This window comes from Peromyscus californicus, unplaced genomic scaffold (genome assembly GCF_007827085.1).
Source record: "Peromyscus californicus insignis strain IS unplaced genomic scaffold, ASM782708v3 Scaffold_11__1_contigs__length_118956290, whole genome shotgun sequence".
NCBI lineage: Eukaryota > Metazoa > Chordata > Mammalia > Rodentia > Cricetidae > Peromyscus > Peromyscus californicus.
The window spans coordinates 81,337,857-81,358,201 of NW_026294402.1; the positions used below are offsets into that span (position 1 = coordinate 81,337,857).

Sequence of the window (20,345 nt, forward strand, 5' to 3'; positions counted from 1 at the left end):
TGTTAACCCACATATACAAAAATGTCAGGAGTTAATAAATGTAGGCAGTAGATATGTGAGAGAAATCGCACTGCACCACAGTTCAAAGCTCCTACATTCTTACTGTTCTTTTGACCAGACCTTAAAAAAATCATTTCATGCTCAAGGATTAGTTCTTTCAGCTATAAAACAGCAAAAATCTGACATGGAAACTATTGAGTAAGTATGTAAAGTAATATTGAGCACATCTGTAAGCAGCTACTGACTGCGTTAGGTGCTAGGGCTGAAAGTAGGCATTCCCTTCCATCTACTTCCTCCCTCACACTCACTGTGAACCATTCAGTAAATTAAATTCATGAAATGTAAGGTCAGATTGCCAGGAACTTAAAATTCAGCTTGAATAAATGCAAAGGGTAAGAATCTAAGCTTTACCTTAACATGAAAAATAAGAATAAAGGAAAGATGTGGTTATGTAGCCAAATGCCTTTTTTAAATGACTTCTAAATTCAGTATTATAAATGCTGGTGTACTATGAAGTCTAGTCATCATGGGATAGGTACAGTGGTATCTCTCAGCTAACTTAGCAGCCTGGGAGACTTCTGTCTCATCAGTATAATTTTTGTGCTTTTCAAGATAAGAACAAATGACAGGTTTTTCTCTCCCATAGATTAACAAATTATTATTTTAAAAATTAACTGGTAAGGACAGGTTTTGATGTCAAATTTAAAGGTCCAAGCATTCAAATCTATCTATCTATCTATCTATCTATCTATCTATCTATCTATCTATCTATCTATCAATTTATCTTCTATCCATCCATCCATCCATCCATCCATCCATCCATCCATCCATCATCTATCCATCCATCATCTACCTATAACACAGAAATAACAGACCTCATACCTAGGTCAGTTAAGCACTGCACAGCTCACTATAACAAGCTCACAGAAAAAGCTCAATATCAGATACCTTAAATTGTTTACAAGAAATCCTTGATGTTAAGATCCGCTAATGGGTCCTTGGCTGGAGGTTTCTTGGGACTCTGAGTGGCAGGTGTAGGGCTTGGAGAAAGCTAATGGGGAAGAGGCCAGCCCCAGAGAGCAGAAATAGAAAGCACAAGAGAGACAGGTAAGCATTAGGCAGAGCATATCCCAGAGAAAACACACACAGAAGAACAGATGGCTAAAAGTTAACACAGTGATTTCATTCTACTTTGTCTGGGTCGTGCCTAACTTTGGAGTGGAAAAATGCGCTAGGAACAGTAGTTGGATTTTCTTGAAATTCTTTGACATCAGATTCGGCCAAGGTGAAATATGGGGACTCTGAGAGAACAGTTGGGGTTAGGAAGATGTGAGAATATACAGTAAAACACACACAAACACACATTTGCGCGCGCGCGCGCGCACACACACACACACAGACAGAGAGAGAGAGAGAGAGAGAGAGAGAGAGAGAGAGAGAGAGAGAGAGAGAGAGAGGAGAGAAAGTAATTTTTCTATGCCAAAAACATTCTTACCTTGCATTGTTAGTAACATCAAACTATTAAGAAAAGAATTATACAGCTTTTCTTACAGTAACAGTGAGTTGCAGGGGCAACTGAGACATGAATTTGCAGATAGTATGGTAGGAAATTACTTTAAATTATTAACTAGCAATGTCAGTGCTTCATAGAAAAATTTTTTTTGATTTTTCAAGACAGGGTTTCTCTGTGTAGCTTTGCACCTTTCCTGGAACTCACTCTGTAATCCAGGCTGGCCTTGAACTCACAGATTTTAAATGAAACAAAGCTTTGGGGTAGTGTGTGTATCAGATGAACAAGTCATTTCCTAGCTTCATATCCAGCCCATCCAGGCTTACAGCACAGGACCACAGATCTTATCTTGTGTGTTTATCCAACACTGTAATTATCAACTGCAGGAGAAACTTCTGGGGGCTCTACTTTTCAGGACTGGCAAGGGAAAGCTTAAAAAGTTTGCAGGCAGCCTGTCTGGAGCCATGATTGACATCTCTGTTTAGAAGCCAATTCACCTCAAGATGATAGCAGTTCCTAAAATCTGGAACTGTGGGGTTGGGTGTCTCTACATGTGGTTCAGGAAGGATAGCTCCAGAAGCCAGGAGGCTCAATCTGTTCCTATGTCCAATCTACTGACTGTAGTATCCACCAATCTCACCTGTAAAACTGAGGTTTTACAGAATTTCACAGAATGTCAGGGAAAATCAATGTTAAGGCTTGAAAACTGCTTGGCAGAAATTGAAGACTTCCTCCACAACATGTGAGATGATAATATGACAACTAATTAAAATAATAGATGGCCCAGACATGGGAAATAAACAAAAGCTTTCTATAGGAAAGCTATAAGTACAGGTTTGCTTATTCTATTGGCTATTTATGCTTTCTCTTGCATAGAGGAAATACAATCTAAATATTAGGCCAGGTATTGTGGTGCACACCTTTAATCCTAGCACTTGGGAGGCAGAGGCAGATGGATCTCTGTAGGCTAGCCTGATCTATACAGTTAAATTCCAGGCCAGCCAGGGCCATATAAGGAGAACTTGACTAAAAAAAATGCTTAAATAAATAAATATTACACGGATATTGCATACTATTCCATGACTGATTATAACATCAATTATTAAAATATATTTCATGCTATCATGTTTTTCATTTTTATTCTTCAAATCAAGTAATAACTGATGGCATTATACAAGAGAAACAACTATCTTATGGAACAAAATTAACTCATTTCACATACTGAAAATAATAATGTTTAAAAGCGCTGAGTAAGTATCCTATAAGTAAGACAATGTAAATATCCGTTTGGTACATTTAAGATGCCACAGGAGTGAAGACATTTACTGACGTCACTAAACTCAACTGGAGCCATTTGGTTTAGTTTGCTCAGCAAGTTGCTACTGAAGTTATAATTTTGGGTTCTCACTCTGTCCAGGCCAGCTGCTCAGGGCAAAAAAGAAAAAGTCCACAAATACCTCTTTATTTTACAGACAATTTAAAAGAAGAATCAAGAGAGGGAGACTTCCAACATGGCCAATATTAGCAGCAAAGCACTTAACAGCGGGATGCTTTTTGCCTTCCTGTAAGTGGATGGTAGAGTAGGGAATTTGGCCACACTAAAAACAGGTTTTCCCTTCATTGAGGAGCCTACTAGTAATGTCTTAAGTGACAGGCGTGACTTTGTTATTCAGGGTTTCTCCTGGAAGCTCCCTCTCTATACAGGTTAGGTTTTTGTTTTTTTTTCCCCCACCAATTAGACACAAGTTGAAGTCATCTGGGAAGAGGGACCCTCAACTGAGAAAAAACTTCCTTCAGATGGGTGGACAAGCTTGTAGGGCTTTTTCTTGATTAATGATTGATATGGGAGGACCTATACCACTGTGGGTGGTGCCATCCCTAGACAGGTGGCCCTGGATGGTTTAAGCCAGGAAGCAGCATCCCACCCACGGTCTTTGTCCTGTCTCCAGGCTCCTGCCCTAACCCTTCACGATGGACCATAAGCTGTAAGCTGAAATAAGCCCTTTCCCCCAAGTTGCTTTTGGGCCTGGTGTTTCTCATAGCAATAGAAAGCTATCCAGGACAGCCCCTGATAGTTTATGCTAACAACGTGACTCATAGGCGCCCTTCCCTAACGCATGCTGAGATGACTCAGAGTACATGGAGGCTGGCCATACCAAAAAGGCTACAGCTATTACGTTGTGGAGTCTTTGGGCCACATAATAGCAAGCATGGCCTCCAGGGTAGGGAGGGACTGGAGACTGACTTCAACTCATATTAATTATTACCATGCAACGAAACCTCACTAATGTCATACCTAAGCCAGAGTGATCTTCTGCAGTTGGCAATACTGTCATACACTGAGGCTAGAAGCAACTTCATGCTTGGACCTCTCCCCAATGTTCCTGGCATCTCCCTTCCCCTAGCTGTATCTAACTTGTATCCTTTCACATCAATAAAACGATCACCATAAGTGTTGTAGTCCCCTGAGTTCTGTGAGCCACTATGGTGGATCTAGGCAGAGGGAGGTCACAGAGAACCTCGGTTGTGTATACAGCTTGTCTGAAGTGATGATGGCCCTGGGGACTCCCAAACTTAGTGTAGCTGGTGTTGAAAGAGAAGGGATTTTTATGGTGGCTCTGAAGTTTGGGAGCTCAGTGCCGCTGTTGTCAGAGTGCAGGGTAGACCCCGCAGTCTGGCTGGACGACTGTGACTCCACACTTGGCTGGATGTGGTGGGAAACAGCTGGAATTGCAGCAGGTGGGATGGAAGCAGACAGTATGGGGCCAGTCTTGGCTCCATAGTGAATTTGAGATCAGTCTGGGCTGCATGAAAGCATCTTAAAAAAAAAAAAAAAAGAACAAAAGAAAAGAACCCCCCCCACCTCCAAACCTAACTCATCACTGGGACACATGTACCAGGTACCCTAAAAGAACCATTCTGAATTAAGTAGAGACAAAAGAGAAGGACCGCAGGGTGCTTAGCTCTTTGTCATTGTCCCGCACCCCACACCCTGCACCCCACACCCCACACCTCACACCCCACACCTCACACCCCACACCCCGCACCGCTTCCATGCCCCTGTACTCCTGAAGCAACAGCTGTGAGACAGCCATCAGGTAAGAACACCTTTGACACAGCCACCCTGAGGCAGGATAGAGAGGCAGGGAAAGCGACAGGACCACGAGGCAGGAAAGGAGCCCTTCACCCTGGAGTCTGATTGAAGCAAGAATTCCAGCCCAACACACACTTGGTGTGAAGGCTAACATAGAAATAACATTCCTTTCACATAGAGATATTTTATGTTAAAATAACAATGGACCGGGCTTAAGAACCTTGAGTAGGGTTTTCCAAGAAGTAGCCCGGGAATCGTAAACAAAAGTGTTCACAATGTTTACAGTACAGACACCCTACCTCCTGGCATCCCTGTGATCTAGACCCTGACTTATAAACTGTAAACCTGTCACTGCTGCCCAAGAACTGCCCAGTGATCTCTCTTCAGGCCTGTAGCACTCTTTCAAGATAGCAGCTTCAAACCCACCCAAAGCATATACCTGACAGTGAAATGAGACACAAGTCCACAACCACGCTCTGAGCTGCATCTTTCGTTCTGAGCAGCTTCCTTTTAACCTTCCTGTCCTATCTTTTTTTTTTTTTCATTAGAAATTTTCTATTCATTTTACATACCAACAGATTCCCCTGTCCTCCCTCCTCCCACCCTCCAGCCTTCCCCCCACAACCCTCCATTCCCACCTCCTCCAAGACAAGGTCTCCCCTGGGGAGTCAGCAGAGCCTGGTACATTCAGTTGGGGCAGGTCCAAGCCCCTCCTTCCTGCACCAAGGCTGTGCAAAGTGTCTCACTATAGGCCCTAAGTTCCAAAAAGCCAGCTTATGCACTAGGGACAGGTCCTGGTCCCACTGCCTGGGGGCTCCCTAAATAGTTCAAGCTAAACTTCCTGTCCAATCTTTATTAACCACCAATTCTGCTGCACACTGGCCAGTCCTGAAATATTATTTTTTTTCAAGCCAGGAAACCCAGTCTGGCCTGAATCCCTAAAAGACTAGAACTCCTCAGGCTGCTGAGGATGAAGAGTGGAGCTGTGCCTCTTGCCTCTGTTCCTCACACCCTAACAGCCTGACAGTTCTATGTTTAGGAGTAAATGCAGCGTGCTGTGAACTTTAAGAAACTGACCTGGGTGCCCGGCACAGCGGCAGCTCCAAAGGGTGGCCTCATCATGGGCTGTGCAAACATGACCGGCTGCTGAGGCATCATGGTCATGCCCGTCCCTGCAGGAGGCTGCAAAGGAAGGAGGAGTCAGAGCAGGTCTGGGAGCCAGGAGTGCATAACCAGACATGCACACCTTTGACATGCTTTGGACAATTTCTGCGAAAACCACGCAGGTAGAAACTATGATGTATTATGTAACCTTGAACTCTGGGTGTTGAGACTGTCAGATGGGGAGAAAGTCCCCAAGCTGTGCGTATAAGCCTGGTTGGCCATGCAGCATCCTCATTCCAATCAGGGGCTGTATCTCCTGTTGGAGTGATTCTTGAGGAGACAAAAGCTAACTTCCTTATGCAGGATGGCCCTAAAATGTGCCGATGATAAAGTGCAGAGTGAAAAGCCCCAGTATAGAAAGGGTTGTTTTTTGATGACTGAGCTAAAGTATGTAGTAAGTATCATCCCCCCAATGATACAGCAACATGCTGTAATTTGATGGCAATATATGTATACACAGCGTAACTGCCTCCCCACTTCCTGGCTAGGCTGGTCGAGGCCCAAAGTAGATTATTTAAGCTGTAGTTTCCTTTACTGTATTTCCTGTAGAAGTTACTATTCGTTTGAACATTTGTAAAGATATCAGGAGCATCAACTACAGGTTTTTGGCACATCACTCACCATTCCAAATCCTGCTCCAGGTTGCCCAACAGATGGGGCCCCGGCACCCGGAGGAACTGAGCTGGTTGAAGGAACAGTGCCCTGCTGCACACGCATGCCCACAGAACCACACAGAACAAATTAAAAAAGAAACAACATATCATGGTTTTAAAATGATAGGCTGTAATTTTAAAATGTGTGTATTTCAAATGTGTGCATTTCAAGCACTCTCAAACTTCCCTTCTAAAATTTAAAAGCTGACTAGCACCACAGCAATGGTTTGAGGTTCACTTCTGCCGTTCTGTTTATTTTTCAACTCTCAAACCTCCCTCTGCCCACCCCATTCTCACTGTGAAAGAACTGGACTGCAGTGAGCCATCTCCTCCCACCATTCTATCCTTGGGGCATGCAGCAGGGGGTCAGACACTGGAGCCACAGACAGACTTAGACAGGCAGCGGTGTGCCCAAGGGTGGGATATGGAATTCTGTAAGTGGGCTTGGGAACAGTGGCTTTCCTAGTTTTTCTATAAAAAATAAAAGGATGATACAGTAGAAATGAATATCTATTAAACCTTATGGAAAGGATAATGGTCTAGTTTCAAGTTTAAAATTGGTGAGCTGAAAAAAAATAGGATCTTAAAATAAACTATTACTGGATAGAAAACAACCTGTCTTGGTTGGGTTTCTATTGCTCTGATAAATACCATGACAAAAAGCAATGTGGGGGAGAAAAGTGTATTTCAGCCCACAGCTTAGAGCCCATCCTGAAGTAAAATCAGGGCAGGAACCTGGAGGCAGCAACCAAGGTAGAGGCCAAGGAGGAGTACCGTTCATTGGCTTGCTCCTCATGGCTTGTTCAGCCTGCTTTCTTAGACCATTCAGGACCATTAGTCCAGAAGTGGCGCTGCCCACAGGAAACTGGGCCCTTCCCATATAAACCATCAATGAAGAAAACGCACCATAGGCCAGTCTGGCGAGGGCATTTTGTCAATTGAGATTCTGGCTTTTAAAAAAGGCTCTGGTTTGTGTCAAGCTGACATGAAATTGGTCAGCACACTTCATCCTTTCTGATAAGAAAAAAAAAAAGTTTTCATTTCTTATTTAGCCTGTCAGGAGATTTCGGCAGGAAATGTGATAAAATGGTATTACAATCCATGATAGGGAATGTGCTGGAAAATTATTTCTACAATTTTGCAAATAAATCAGAAACATAAATACTACTATGAAGACTATTGCAATCACAAGGTATTTAAGTGTAGGTTGTGATCATTATCACATGCGAAGTCCATAGATTTGCATTTCATTGAATTTTTTTTTTTTGTGTGTGTGTATTTTTTTTTTAAATTTATTTTAATTTATTTTGCAATACAATTCAGTTCTACATATCGGTCACGGATTCCCTTGTTCTCCCCCCTCCCGTCCCCCTCACCTTCCCCCCAACGCCCCCCCCCCCCCATTCCCATCTCCTCCAGGGCAAAGCCTTCCCCACAGACTGAGGTCAACCTGGTAGACTCAGTCCAGGTAGGTCTAGTCCCCTCCTCCCAGGCCAAGCCAAACAATCCTGCATAGGCCCCAGGTTTCAAACGGCCCTGGGTGGATCTCTGGGAGTCCAATCAACGAGAATGAGGAGGGTTTATATGAGTGAGAATTGTTGAGACCAAGGTTGGATAAAGCACAGGGACAAATAGCCAAATGAATGGAAACACATGAACTATGAACCAATGGCTGAGGGGTCCACACTGGATCAGGCCCTCCGAATGGGTGAGACAGTTGATTGGCTTGATCTGTTTGGGAGGCATCCAGGCAGTGGGACCAGATCTTGTGCTCATTGCATTTCATTGAATTTTGCACCTTGCTTTTATCACTTCAGTGTGAACAGGGTTGCACGATGTTAATAGTCAAGTTAAGCAGAACAAACTTTCTCTGTAGACTTGAACACTGGTAAGTTGCCCCTGGCCTCACTGTCACGTACCTGCGGAACACCCGCTGACCACGTGGCTGGAGTGACTTTCGGTTGCCAGTTGGCTCCACCAGTCAGCTTTTTCTCCCCGGCATTCCACTGGAGATCTCCCCTAAAGGGCAAGTGTCAAAAACAGACAAAACACAAAAGTCAGAGGGAAAAAAAATGGCATATGGCTTCCTGGATTCTTTTACTTGGGTTTAGAAGTAATCTGTTGGAACCTGGTGGTGATAAAGGGTATAGATTAAAACTTACAGAGAGTCTTACCATATTGTACCTAATATGTACCTAAAAGCGCAAAAGCTTTTAAAATAAAACAAATGAGTGTTTTGAATTCAGTGACAACAGGAATTCCATGTCACTTACAACGGAAAAATATGCCAAAAAATTCAACTAAATTCTTTATTCATAATAAAAACTCCAAATAATACACCATCAATCTGGACACCTATCTTGTTGAATTTATACTTTTAATTATGTGTTATATGCATATATCTGTGTGTGGGTATGTACATATGAGTCCAGGAGGCCAGAGGTGTTAGATTCTCTGGAGTTGAGGTTACAGGGAGTTGGGAACTATCTGTTATTTGTGCCAGGAACAGAACTCAGGTCCTCTGTTAGAGCAATTTGTGCTCCTGGCCGCTGAGCCATCTCTCCAGCCCTATAACTTCTTGAATTTCAAATGCACTGATGACAGTTTTCTCTGGTTCGGGAAGAGTTCAAGGAAGGGCTTCCCACAACTGTATCATGCCTATAACCTGATTTATAATCACTGTACAGCTCTAACATGCATCCCAGTTTCAATGTCAAAACATACATCTTAGGAAAAGATATACTGTTTATCATTTTATGACCCAAGAAAGCCTTTTAAAAATCAACATTGGCCAGAAATACTAGGCTGAATCTTAAAGTTATTAAAATACTCAAAACTACACAGAGAAATCCTGTCTCAAAAAAACTGAAAACTCAAAACTCCATCCCAAAATATTTCCAGACGTAACAATGGCAATCCCAGCCTGAAATAGGTTACTCTTTCTCAAAACGGAGCAATAATTTGAAGATTTCAATAGACTAACAACAACAATATAAATTGACATGAAAAACAACTTAAATTACCTAGCTTAAGAATGGGAAATAACACACTTCAGCCAATGAAATGTTGAGAAGTCTTGAATAAACACACACAAACACATTGTTAAAAGGAAAGCAGATAATTGAAAAAACACTTACTTTTTTGTTGTGGTACCAGAAATTCCAAGATCTACAAATGGATAAAAGAAAAAGAATTTAAATCTTTATGTTCAGCTTACATTTGACAGTATTTGAGAATCCCAGGACTCCCAGGCTTAGAAAAAGTCTGTATTTTTGCCTAGCCATGACTGTATCCAGTTAGATGAAAAAGAAACTATATTAGTAAACAAAAGTAGAATTTTAAATTTTCTTTTACTTCACATCAGCCTGAAGGATCACATTTAGTGTACACTTGCCCAGAAGGTCTGAGATTGCTGTCTGAAAAACCCCTGTTAGGCTGGGGGTCTGTGAGCCTGACCAGTGAAGTTATTTCCATGATACAAAACTGTCTCTGACGATAGTTAATAATGACTTTAGACTGTTTACCTGAGATCATGCTAGACACCTGCCTTCCTTCTGCAAGTCGGGAACTTGGGTAGGTGTCAGGCAATGTGTGCCCACATACTAGCAGTCAACCAAAGCCCTGGCTGCTCATACCCTAAGGGGCTTCCTCTGGCTGCAACGTCTTACGCAGCTGTGCACCGGTCTTTTGCTGCTGTGGTGATGCTCAGATGTGAGCTGAACCATGTGCTGGGTTCCAGGAGCCCAGCTAGTGGACTGTGAATGTGGGAGTGATCTGGGGAATATCTGGCTCAATCATCTAGCCCTCACTGCACTTCACTGGTCAATTAGGCAAAGATATATTGAGCTTTAGCTATATCAGGCATTATCCTAGGCACTTGGGATATATCGATAAAGAGAAGGATTCAAGACCCCCCAGGCTGAAGGAACCCACACTCTAGAGGTGTGACGTAGATGAGAAACGGTGACGTAAGAAAAATCAATGGTACAGGCTGCTAGAAGGGGAGAGTGGAGGTGAGGGGTCAGACAGCGGAAGGTCTCCTGGAGAAGGTGAGGCTTTCCCAAAGCTGAGCCCTCAAGGTGAAGGAGCAGCCAGAACAAAGCCCCTAGTCAGTGTGGAGCTGATTTGTTAGATGATGATTTTAATATTCAGTTTTTGTATTTTGTTTCTCAGCATTACAAAATAAGCTATACGTATTAACTAAACCAAATAAAGAAATGTTTACACATAATTTTGATCATTTTAAAAAAAAAGACTTTATCTTGCTACATTGCCCAGGCTAGCCTCTTAAGTTGTAGGTTCAAGAAATCCTCTTGTTTCAGCCTTCCAAGTAGCTAAGCTTATAGATAGGTATGTGTCATTGCTCCTGGCCAGCCATCAATGTTTTTAGAAGATAAAGAAGTCTCACTTCTAAAAATTTTATTTTCAGGTAGAATATACAGTTTAATCTCTACAGTAAACAACTATAAAGCCAACCAAATATTTATGCTGATCATCTGGAGAGGCAAAACTAGGCAGGTGCTCCACACGTACGCATGCAGGAATCCCGTTGTGGCAGATGGGAATGCTATGTGGAGGTGTGGGCTTGCTGCAGGCCAGGTCTCTTGGCAAGAAGGCTGGGAGTGATAGCATGTGGAAGGCTTGCCATGGACAAAGAGAATGGACTGAGTAGACAGGTCTGCAGGGTAGTCTCAGTGGGAGCTTCTGCTAACACTAGAAGTATTTTAAAGCACCTTTTGTGAGATGCAATACCATTCACATACCAGAAAGTCCATCCGGACAGTGTGTAGTTCATGGCTTTAGTCTATTAACAGAGGTATACAGTCAACACTTGTAGCTCACTTTTGGTGCCACAAATACAATCTTGTACCTCTTAGCAGCTACTTTTCTTCCTCCCTTTTTTACCTTAGACACTACTACTTCCTGTCTCTTCAGATTTTTCTAGTCTGTACATTGTGTATGAACAGACTTGTATCACATGTGGTTTTTGTGACTAAATCTGTCACTTAGCCTAACATATTCATGGAATATACTCATGTTGTTCCATGTATCAGTATATCACTCATTTTCCAGTTCAAATGATAGTTCATCATGTATTATTATATTTATATAGCATAAGACACACATATACACACACCTCTTCATTAACTAATGGACTGTATGATAGTTTTCACCATGAGGCTTTTATAACTGGCAATTCTAAGAGCATCTGTACATGCTTTTGTGTGGACACACATTTTCATTTACTCCACGTACCTAGCAGTAGAACTGCTGAGAGGTTTGGCTCACTCTGTTACCACAGGGGGACTTGCCATGCTTCTTTCCACAGCAGTCATACTGTGCCATGATCTCATCAGTAGCATCTGAAGGTTTCATGGAATGCCAGCATGTGTTCCAATTGGCTTTCCTCATAGGTATCTCTTCTGGATGTGAGTGGTTCTTGTGGCTCCAATTTACACTAACAACATCTGATGATACTGAAGATCTTTCCCTATACTTAACAGCCATTCAAGTCCTCTGCCAGCTTTTAAGCCCTATTATTCCTATTTTCATTGTTGATGTGCAGAAGTTATTTGCACATTACAGAAGTCCTTTGTAAGATCTGTGATTAACAATCCTTTCATTCTGGAGTTGCTTTTTCCCTTAAAAACTGTCTTAGACTTTTAAATTGTATTTGATGTGTATTAGTGTTCTGCTTGCAGGTTTGCTTGTGAACCATATGTGTGTCTGGTAATTGCAGAGGTCCTGAGAGAGCATCAAACCCACTGGAACTGGAGCCATGGATGGTTGTAAGCTCCCATGTGCATGCCGGGAACTGAACCCAGGTCCTCTGCAAGAGCAACAAGAGCTCTTAGCCTCTCTTTTCACTTTCATCATTTGTGAATTTTAAAATATTTTGATGAACTTTTAAAAATTCATTTTATTCTTTGTTGCTTACATTTTTAAAAAGTTAGATTCATTTTCTGAGTATTTTCCTGCATATATATACATATATATATACATAGATACATATATACATACATATACATACATATATATACTATGTGTGTTCCTGATGCCCACTGGGGTCAAAAGAGGGTGTTGGATCTCCTGAAACTGGAGGTTTAGATGGGTGTACTATGTGAGTGATGGGAACTCAGCTCTGTTCTACTGCAAGAACAACAAAGGCTCTAAACTGCTAAGCCATCTCTCTAGGGCCCTTTGTTGCTTGTGTATGTAAAGGACATCACCTAATCCAAGATCACAAAGATTTACTATCAAGTTCTGAGAGTTTGATCGTTTTCTTTAACATTTATTCATTTTGAGTTGATTTTCTGATGGTATAAAGAAGTTCAACTTTATTCCTTTTTCCGAGTCTCTCACATTGTTCCAGTTTTAAAGACTGACTTTTCCCTTATTGGGCCCATCATCTACACTGGCTTGACAACAGATGTGAAGACTTATTTCCAGAATCTTGCTTCTATTCTGTTGGTCTACAGTACAGTTCCTGGTTGTGTCAGTATCATTTTTTATCAGTTTCCGTAGCTGTGTAGAAGTTTTGAAAACCAGTGAGTCCTCAGATTTGTTCATATTTTTTCAAGATTGCTCAGTTAGTCCTCAAGTTGGTGAGCTTTTTTCCTACCTGAGATAATTGTCACAGGCAGTTGACAAAATGAAGGCTGTGTGCCAGAGATAGCCTAGGGACATGGGAGTGAGGTAGCACATTACACACTCACAAAAAGCCATCTCTCAGAGGGATGGGTTTTGGGAAGAAGAAAATAATTAGCAAAGGTCTGCAGGATGTCACGAAGGCATTTTTATAGATGTTCAGATCAAGCATAATGAATGGGAAATAAATGTAGATGGGAAGTTAATAAAGAAGTAGGTACAAATGACCTACTAAGCTTTTGATATTGCTTAATATTGCATGATATCCACAAAGGTAAGCCCATTTGCCTTGGTGGAAAATAAAAATCCAGAGTTAAAGCAAGGCCAATGTTCACAGAAACTGTCTGTGCTTCCCAGGACTCTCTGTCTCCTCAGATTCAGCTTTACCCATCATATGTCCTTTGGACTTGGCCATCTCTCCAGTCCCTGCTAGGCAATCTCTACTCCAGTCTGTGCACTGAATTCTTCCAGTGCCCACAAACGTTCTTCTCACAGCTATGTACTTCACTCCTTACCCTGGGGAGGCTTATTCCCACTTAGTACTCATGATGTAACATAAAGCAGAATTTATTTTAAACTTTTCACTGTTCTGTCTTGGCTTTTTGTGAGGGCCATAAGAATAGAAGTTTTATCTGTTTTGTTCACTGAATCATCTCTAATGCCTGGAAGAATAGCTCTCCTGATCAATAAATACTTGTTGAAAAATGAAACTCAGATACTATAAATATACCACACTTAGTATAATTCTATTTTTAGATGGTTATGTACTTATATAGAATGCCTCTGTATATTATCCAGGGAAGGCCAGTGTGTGCTCCTCAGTTAGTTTTTGTTTTTATGATTTAGATTAAAAGTGACGTTGAGTATTCTTGTAAGACAATGGAATAGCAAGTGCTTACCTTCTAAAGAAAGGCTCGGGGTGAAATGCTAACTATTTTCATTCACTCCTTAATACACTTACCCATGAGCAAAAACAGAGCAAAAAGATACAAAGGAACAAAGAATCCAATTCACACATGCTTCAAGTAAATAGAACTACTCACTGCCTACTAAGCTGGCCAGAGATGAGTCAAGGTCACTTCCAAGGCCTTTGCTGGCTGCCATTGCAGGACTGGGTGGGACCATTGAGACAGGTGCAGGCTGCCCAGATGGTGCCATGGTCGGCATCAGAAGATCACCTAAACCATCAAACACTGGAAATCAAAGAGACCAGGTTCAGAAAAAATTGAAAAAAAAAAAAAAAAGACAAGAGATAGATATTATGCAAAAGACAGTCTTTAATGAAACCATGAAAACACATGAAAAAACATTATTGTAAAAGGAACAACAGAAGTCATATAATTTGTGACTATGAACACCAAAAAGAACGTGTCTACTCAAAAATACATGGAAACGTTAATGACCATGGAGAAAGACCAGGAGGAAGGCTGTATAGTATAATGGACTAGAGAGCGCACAGAGCCAGGCTGTAACTCAGCCACACCCCTTTAGCTCTGAGCATCAGGAAATGACACTTCCATTTCCTCATCTGTAAATGAGGACAGGACCACTAATATATGCCTTTGATGTAAGGACCAATGAGGGAATATTTTCCCACGTTAATCACAATGCTTCTTCTGTATAGGCACTCAATAAGTGGTAGCCATTGTTAGTCTAATTAAAATAACCACTAAGCACTTTTTATTCTAAATGGTAGTGATGTGTAGTAAACTATAAATGATTTACCCAAGCTAACCTAAGATGCTTACTCTTAATGCAATTTGTAATTGGAAAAATATATAATTCTCCACTGTCCAATGAAGTTAGCATAAAACAAATGGTGTTCTGTCAGCATCTAGGGATATGTATCAGAAAGAGACTTTGTCACATTTTAGAGGTAGTTAATTTAGATTTTCCCCTTCTTTTTGTGGCAATGTTTGGGTTATGCTTTATGGGCATATTTGAAATAAACAGGACTTTAAGGATAGAAGTCAAGAGCCACCACCATTGTCCCTGATCCCCAGATGACAAGTACCACTTGTTCAGTTCCTAGAATACAGAAAGACTATTCAAAACACAGGCTCAGAGTATCCATAAGATATTGCTAATATCTTATCTACGTAACAACGTTGGGCTGCTACATTCTTATAGGAGACTATATGCATCTACTGTAAACACCACTACACAGTCACTCTCAGGTGGGAAAGACAGCATTCAAGTCAGCACTGGCAACAGAAGCAACCAGATTGTCAGGCACAGGATATAGTCGGGGTGTCTCTGAAACACATGTAATTGCCGAAAACTCACCAATTGAAAGTTTGTAGGAAGGAGCCAGCATGAGAAGAGTGGAATGGAAGAGGATACAAAGAGAAGGACAGCAGGGTGAAAGGTTAGAAGCGAAGGTACTATCCGTGTCTCAACTTCATAAAACGGAGGGCCATGCAAGCTTCAGAGGGTGTAAAGCAACAGCAGGAGCGGGGTGTGTGTTGGGGGCGTCCACACACTCAGATGCTGTGCAAAGATTCGCTACAGAGTCTAAGTCCTCCCTTGACCACCGCTAAACCATGTGCATGTGAGCTCGTGCAAAATAGAGGGTGGGTGTGGGAAGAGCTCTGCTAAAATTCAAAAACAGAAACAGAAAGGACAGGAGGTTATTCTTAGAGCTACCAAACGTGTCCTGGAAAGTTTGGCTTGAGTTACAGATTGAGAGCCACCAACCAGGCTAACAATATCCACCTGTACGCTTCCTACAATCAACACTAACCTTGGGAGGTCGTTGCTATAGTATCAGATATAAGGAAGAGGGTTTGAACCATCGATGACTTACCTGATGGATCAAAGGAGCTGCTGCTTGAAGTTGAAGGCGTTGTTCCAAAAGCAGCCTCGAAATTGGGTTGCAGCAGGTTATTCTGAGCTGGGGTTACTGGTGTTGTAGATGGGGCCATGAAGGAACCCCCAAACCCTGATGAAAAAAAAAGTCCCAGAAAAATGTCAGCTGAAGATGGGGAAAAGACCATACCAACAGAGTCAGAAAAAGCTTCAGGAATTGAAGAATGATTAGCAATTAGTGAAACCAGCAAGCTTGTTTTGCCAAGAGCTTCTCCAAGGATGTTGATCTATCATGTACGAATGACAGATCCAATTTAACCAGAAACAAGGTAGCTCTGAAACACAAGCCCTAAATATGATGTACACACATGAGTGAACCTTGTTAGAACCTGTGGTACCAGAATCTGCTACGATGAAATACACAAAGCAAAGAAGGGTTAGAATTCAGATAAGTCGTCATCACACTGAAACTTTACAATGACAGAAATAGATAGTTACAACATGTTTAGTTGCACACACCAGCTCAGTAACGAAATGTAAATAAAAAAAAAATGGGCATCAAATCCTCAATTTCCACGTTTTAGCCCCATGGCACCGTGAAGGCTAGGCAGGAACTGATCACTGCTCTCAGGTAACAATCACGGAGGGCATGTCCCATCTGTAGTGTGCATCCCTCTGGTCCTCTCTTCGCAGCTCAGCCAGGCGGTCCCTCTGAGTAGACAACCTTGACCGTTACTTCTCTGAAAGCTTTCCCTGGTGCCCCATCACTTTCAGATTCCTTTGTTTCTACAGCCTTCTGGCTCGGATTCTGATTGCTCCCTGTCCCTGCAAACCAGATTGCAGCCAAACTCACAGCCCCGAATGTCATGGACTTCTGGAAAGAACTCCAGGACGTGCTGCTACCTACTGCTGCTAGCTGCACTCCATCCCCCATGTCCGTCACTGTCCCCAGCACATGGAGCAGAATTCCGCGCCACTCCCATCATGTCCTCATCCCTGTGTTCCCCAAGCCCCCGACTCCACAGATAGCTTACAGGTTCAGGAGCTGTGTGCCTTTCCCTCCTGTCTCTTCTGTTAATATTTAGCACAGTTCCTGAAACAGTAAGCTAATGGTTACTGAGTGAATGATAAGGACTTAAAAAAATGGCTGAAAATTAATCTGATCTCAAATTAAATATTCTTTGAATTCTGGAAGCAGATCATGTCTCTCAAGCAACAGGAATGGAAGCCTAAGATTACTCTGATGCTTTTGTGTAAAAATATGCATCTGCAAAGAGGTAATTAGTAAATGTTTAGTAAGATACTAGGTAATTTTGTATTATAAAAGGCTTTATTTTTACCAGAAGTCTGTTTTTTTTTGTTTGTTTGGGGTTTTTTGTTTTATGTTTTGTTTTTTGTTTTGAGACAGAGTCTCACTATATAGCCCCGGATAATAAGCCTGGAACTCACTGGACTGACCAACTCATAGAGATTTGCCTGCTTCTGCCTCCTGAGTGCTGGGATTAAAAGCATGCACCACCATGCCTGGAAATATTTCTTACATTCAAATTTGTTGCATATGTTTTTGTTTTTCAAATCTAGTCACATCATCTCTTCTTCACAAATTGATTGTAAAAATACAGACATATAACACTGCAATTTACAAAACCAATTTATCTTTTATAAAGTAAACTTTCATCATCTTTTTAGCAGTAAGCAATAATATTCAAGTCATGTTATTCCTATAAATCAAAAGGGACATAAATTTAAGACTTCATGGATTTAGACTTTTCTTGAACACATATGCAAATATACTGCATTTTTGGAAAAAAAATTGTTAGTCATTTGAATTGCCTTTCTGAAGTTCACAGGGGTCATGCTGAGTGACTTTTAGTATTTAAATGACACTGAATTAATTTTGAAAATTATTTGCCAGAGAAAGGGTATTCTCCAGATCAGTGAGAACTAGTTACATTATGAAGCAAATATGAGCTAAAATCATCATTACACTTTGGATGCAATGGTTTTGATTTTAGGGACATTGGTGGCGAAGTTAATGATGAGTTTTGAAACATAACATGTCAAGTTAGACTTTAGGCAACTGCCATCTGGTCTGGTTCTTCATCACAGCCGAGACTGGAGGTGGCTGCATTTGACTTAGCTTCTTAAAATCTTGCCCAAGAAAAAAGAAAGTACATTCTAGAATCATAACAAGAGTGGTCTGAAAGTACTACAGGTTCATCTGTTTTACGTTTGACATTCCATGGTTGGAGGTGACTCTAAAGAGTCAACACGTCTAGTAGATTCCATAGACAGAGGAAAGTGTGTCTGCGTATGTGCAAGTAGGGCTTATCTGTTGAGCACTAATGAACTTACTCAAAGCTAAGACCACACTGATAGGTGTATAATAGTGCTCTAGTATAAAGTGTTAGGGTCTATTCTGCAGAAGCGGACTGGGACAGCAGCAGTGGGATGTGGCACCCTGAGTGTGAGGCACTGTTCCAAGCACTCTTCTGAGCTGACCCATCTGCATCGCACGCCTTGCTGCACTTGATAACTTAGACCCTGCAAAAACAACAATGCCCACCGCAGGCTTAGGCAACCTTTTGCCATTGTAAAATGATGGCATCTGCAAAATTTACACTGGAGAATGGTGCAACTGAGTTAACTCCCCTCCAGAAAAAAACAAAAAATAAAAAACAAACTGCTAGTGTTTTAAAAATGACTTTAAGATTCTGGGCTAGACTATATTCACAGCAGTCTTTAGTCATATGTGGCCCAGGGCCACGTCAGGTACCATATGAAATATATATGAATTTATTTTGTCCTCAGAACATTCCTATGAGGCTCCATAGAGGAGAAAGCTTGAGGTCAGAGCCAATATTCTGGCTCCAGAGTTGTTTTTTTTTATTTTTTATTTCTCTGTGCTGGATGAACCAAGAAATTTAAGATTTTTTTTCTTAAGTGGTAGAAGATGAAGATTAAGATGTATGTCACCAACATTTTTTTTTTTTTTTTTTGGTTTTTCGAGACAGGGTTTCTCTGTGTAGCTTTGCGCCTTTCCTGGATCTCGCGCTGTAGACCAGACTGGCCTCGAACTCACAGAGATCCGCCTGCCTCTGCCTCCCGAGTGCTGGGATTAAAGGCGTGCGCCACCACCGCCCGGCTGTCACCAACATTTTAGTGCTGGAATTATTATTTGACAAATCTAGATTTAAATTTGAGTGAAAAAAAAAAACCCTGGCTTTTATACAACCTTTTAAAAGAAATTACCCATTTCATTTAGTCTTTGTTGTCTGCTTTTATAATACATGCAAATATTCAGTGACATTTTCTTTTTGTTTTTATAGTTATCCTTAACAGCTTTAAAATCTTTAAAAAACTAATTTCAGCATTTCACTCTATCATCTATCTGTTGCCTTTCACTTACATGTAAACTTACTCCTTCAAAGAGATGGTACAGTGCTTGCCTGCTATCGAGAAAGAAGCTGTGGTTGTGGTCCCTAGGACCACACAAAAAGAAAGACGAAAAGAAATCTTAGTTGGTATGAGGTGAGTCGCCTCAGTCTAGTGACCAAGATTCCTTGTGCCTGTAATGGTATCTGTGTATCATCTACCTTTTTTATCCTTAATAAAATAGTTTGATTATCAACAATAATATGACTAGAAAATTCCTCACAAAATGCAACTTTTTTTTATGGCTCAAATCCTACTACTAACCTGATCACAGTTTGTGGGTACATATCTCTTATTAGGCTCATTTGTTTCTGTGTTTCAGACAGTCCTTAACAATGTAGCCTTGGGTGCCCTGTATGTAGACAAGCCTGGCCTCAAACTAGTTGGGAACCTCTGTTGTGTTTCTGCTTTTTAAATGCTGAAACCACTGGCATGCTCCATCATATCTATTTGTTTTTTAAAAGTTCTTTATTTACATAGGTGGTAGGCTTGGTAACTATGTCTGCACAAACCAAAGTGCTAGTTCTGCAGATAACCATAATGCCATGCCCCAAATATTTGTTCTATTTTATATGCACTAAATAAAGATATTTGGATAATGTGAAAACTCAGATATCATTGTTAGCTGAATTGTAGATATGATGTTTACTTGTGGAGAGGACTGGGAATAATCACAAGATACAATTATGTTGATACTCTGTAACTTTTTTAAAAACTAAGAACAGCGATTTCCTGATGCTGTCATATTTAAGCAATCATAAGAAATGCCTTTTTAAAGTAAAACAGGGAGAAACTGGCTTCTCAAATTAAACTTTAGAAAAACCAAAAATGCCATTTAAAATTTCTTTTATCAGGGTATTAGGTGAAAGTGCTGTCCATGCTAACAAAAAAACAAAACAAAACCAAAAACCAAAAACAAAACCAGATCTCCCACTACCAAAGTAACTTACAGGAAATGTTTTGATGCAAACTAGACTGTAGTACCCAAACAAACTTGTTTGCATTAGATATTAATTTATTTAAGTAGGAAGCC

General features: G+C 41.1%; 1 protein-coding gene across 9 annotated transcripts in view; it reads right to left on the minus strand.

Moving 5' to 3' along the window:
- Window positions 1-20,345, minus strand: part of Snap91 (synaptosome associated protein 91) — a 117,897-nt gene that overhangs the window by 2,334 nt on the left and 95,218 nt on the right. For 6 of the 9 annotated variants that reach the window (XM_052715943.1, XM_052715936.1, XM_052715987.1 and 3 more), the window contains 7 exons: window positions 15,876-16,010; window positions 14,113-14,262; window positions 9,559-9,589; window positions 8,341-8,440; window positions 6,390-6,473; window positions 5,682-5,786; window positions 949-1,051 (listed from right to left, as the gene is read on the minus strand). In XM_052715943.1, coding sequence (XP_052571903.1) covers window positions 959-1,051; window positions 5,682-5,786; window positions 6,390-6,473; window positions 8,341-8,440; window positions 9,559-9,589; window positions 14,113-14,262; window positions 15,876-16,010 — 698 coding nt within the window. In that variant the 3' untranslated portion in view covers window positions 949-958. The remainder of the gene's footprint in view (window positions 1-948; window positions 1,052-5,681; window positions 5,787-6,389; window positions 6,474-8,340; window positions 8,441-9,558; window positions 9,590-14,112; window positions 14,263-15,875; window positions 16,011-20,345) is intronic. The other 3 variants (XM_052715996.1, XM_052715969.1, XM_052715961.1) reach the window with 2 other exon arrangements.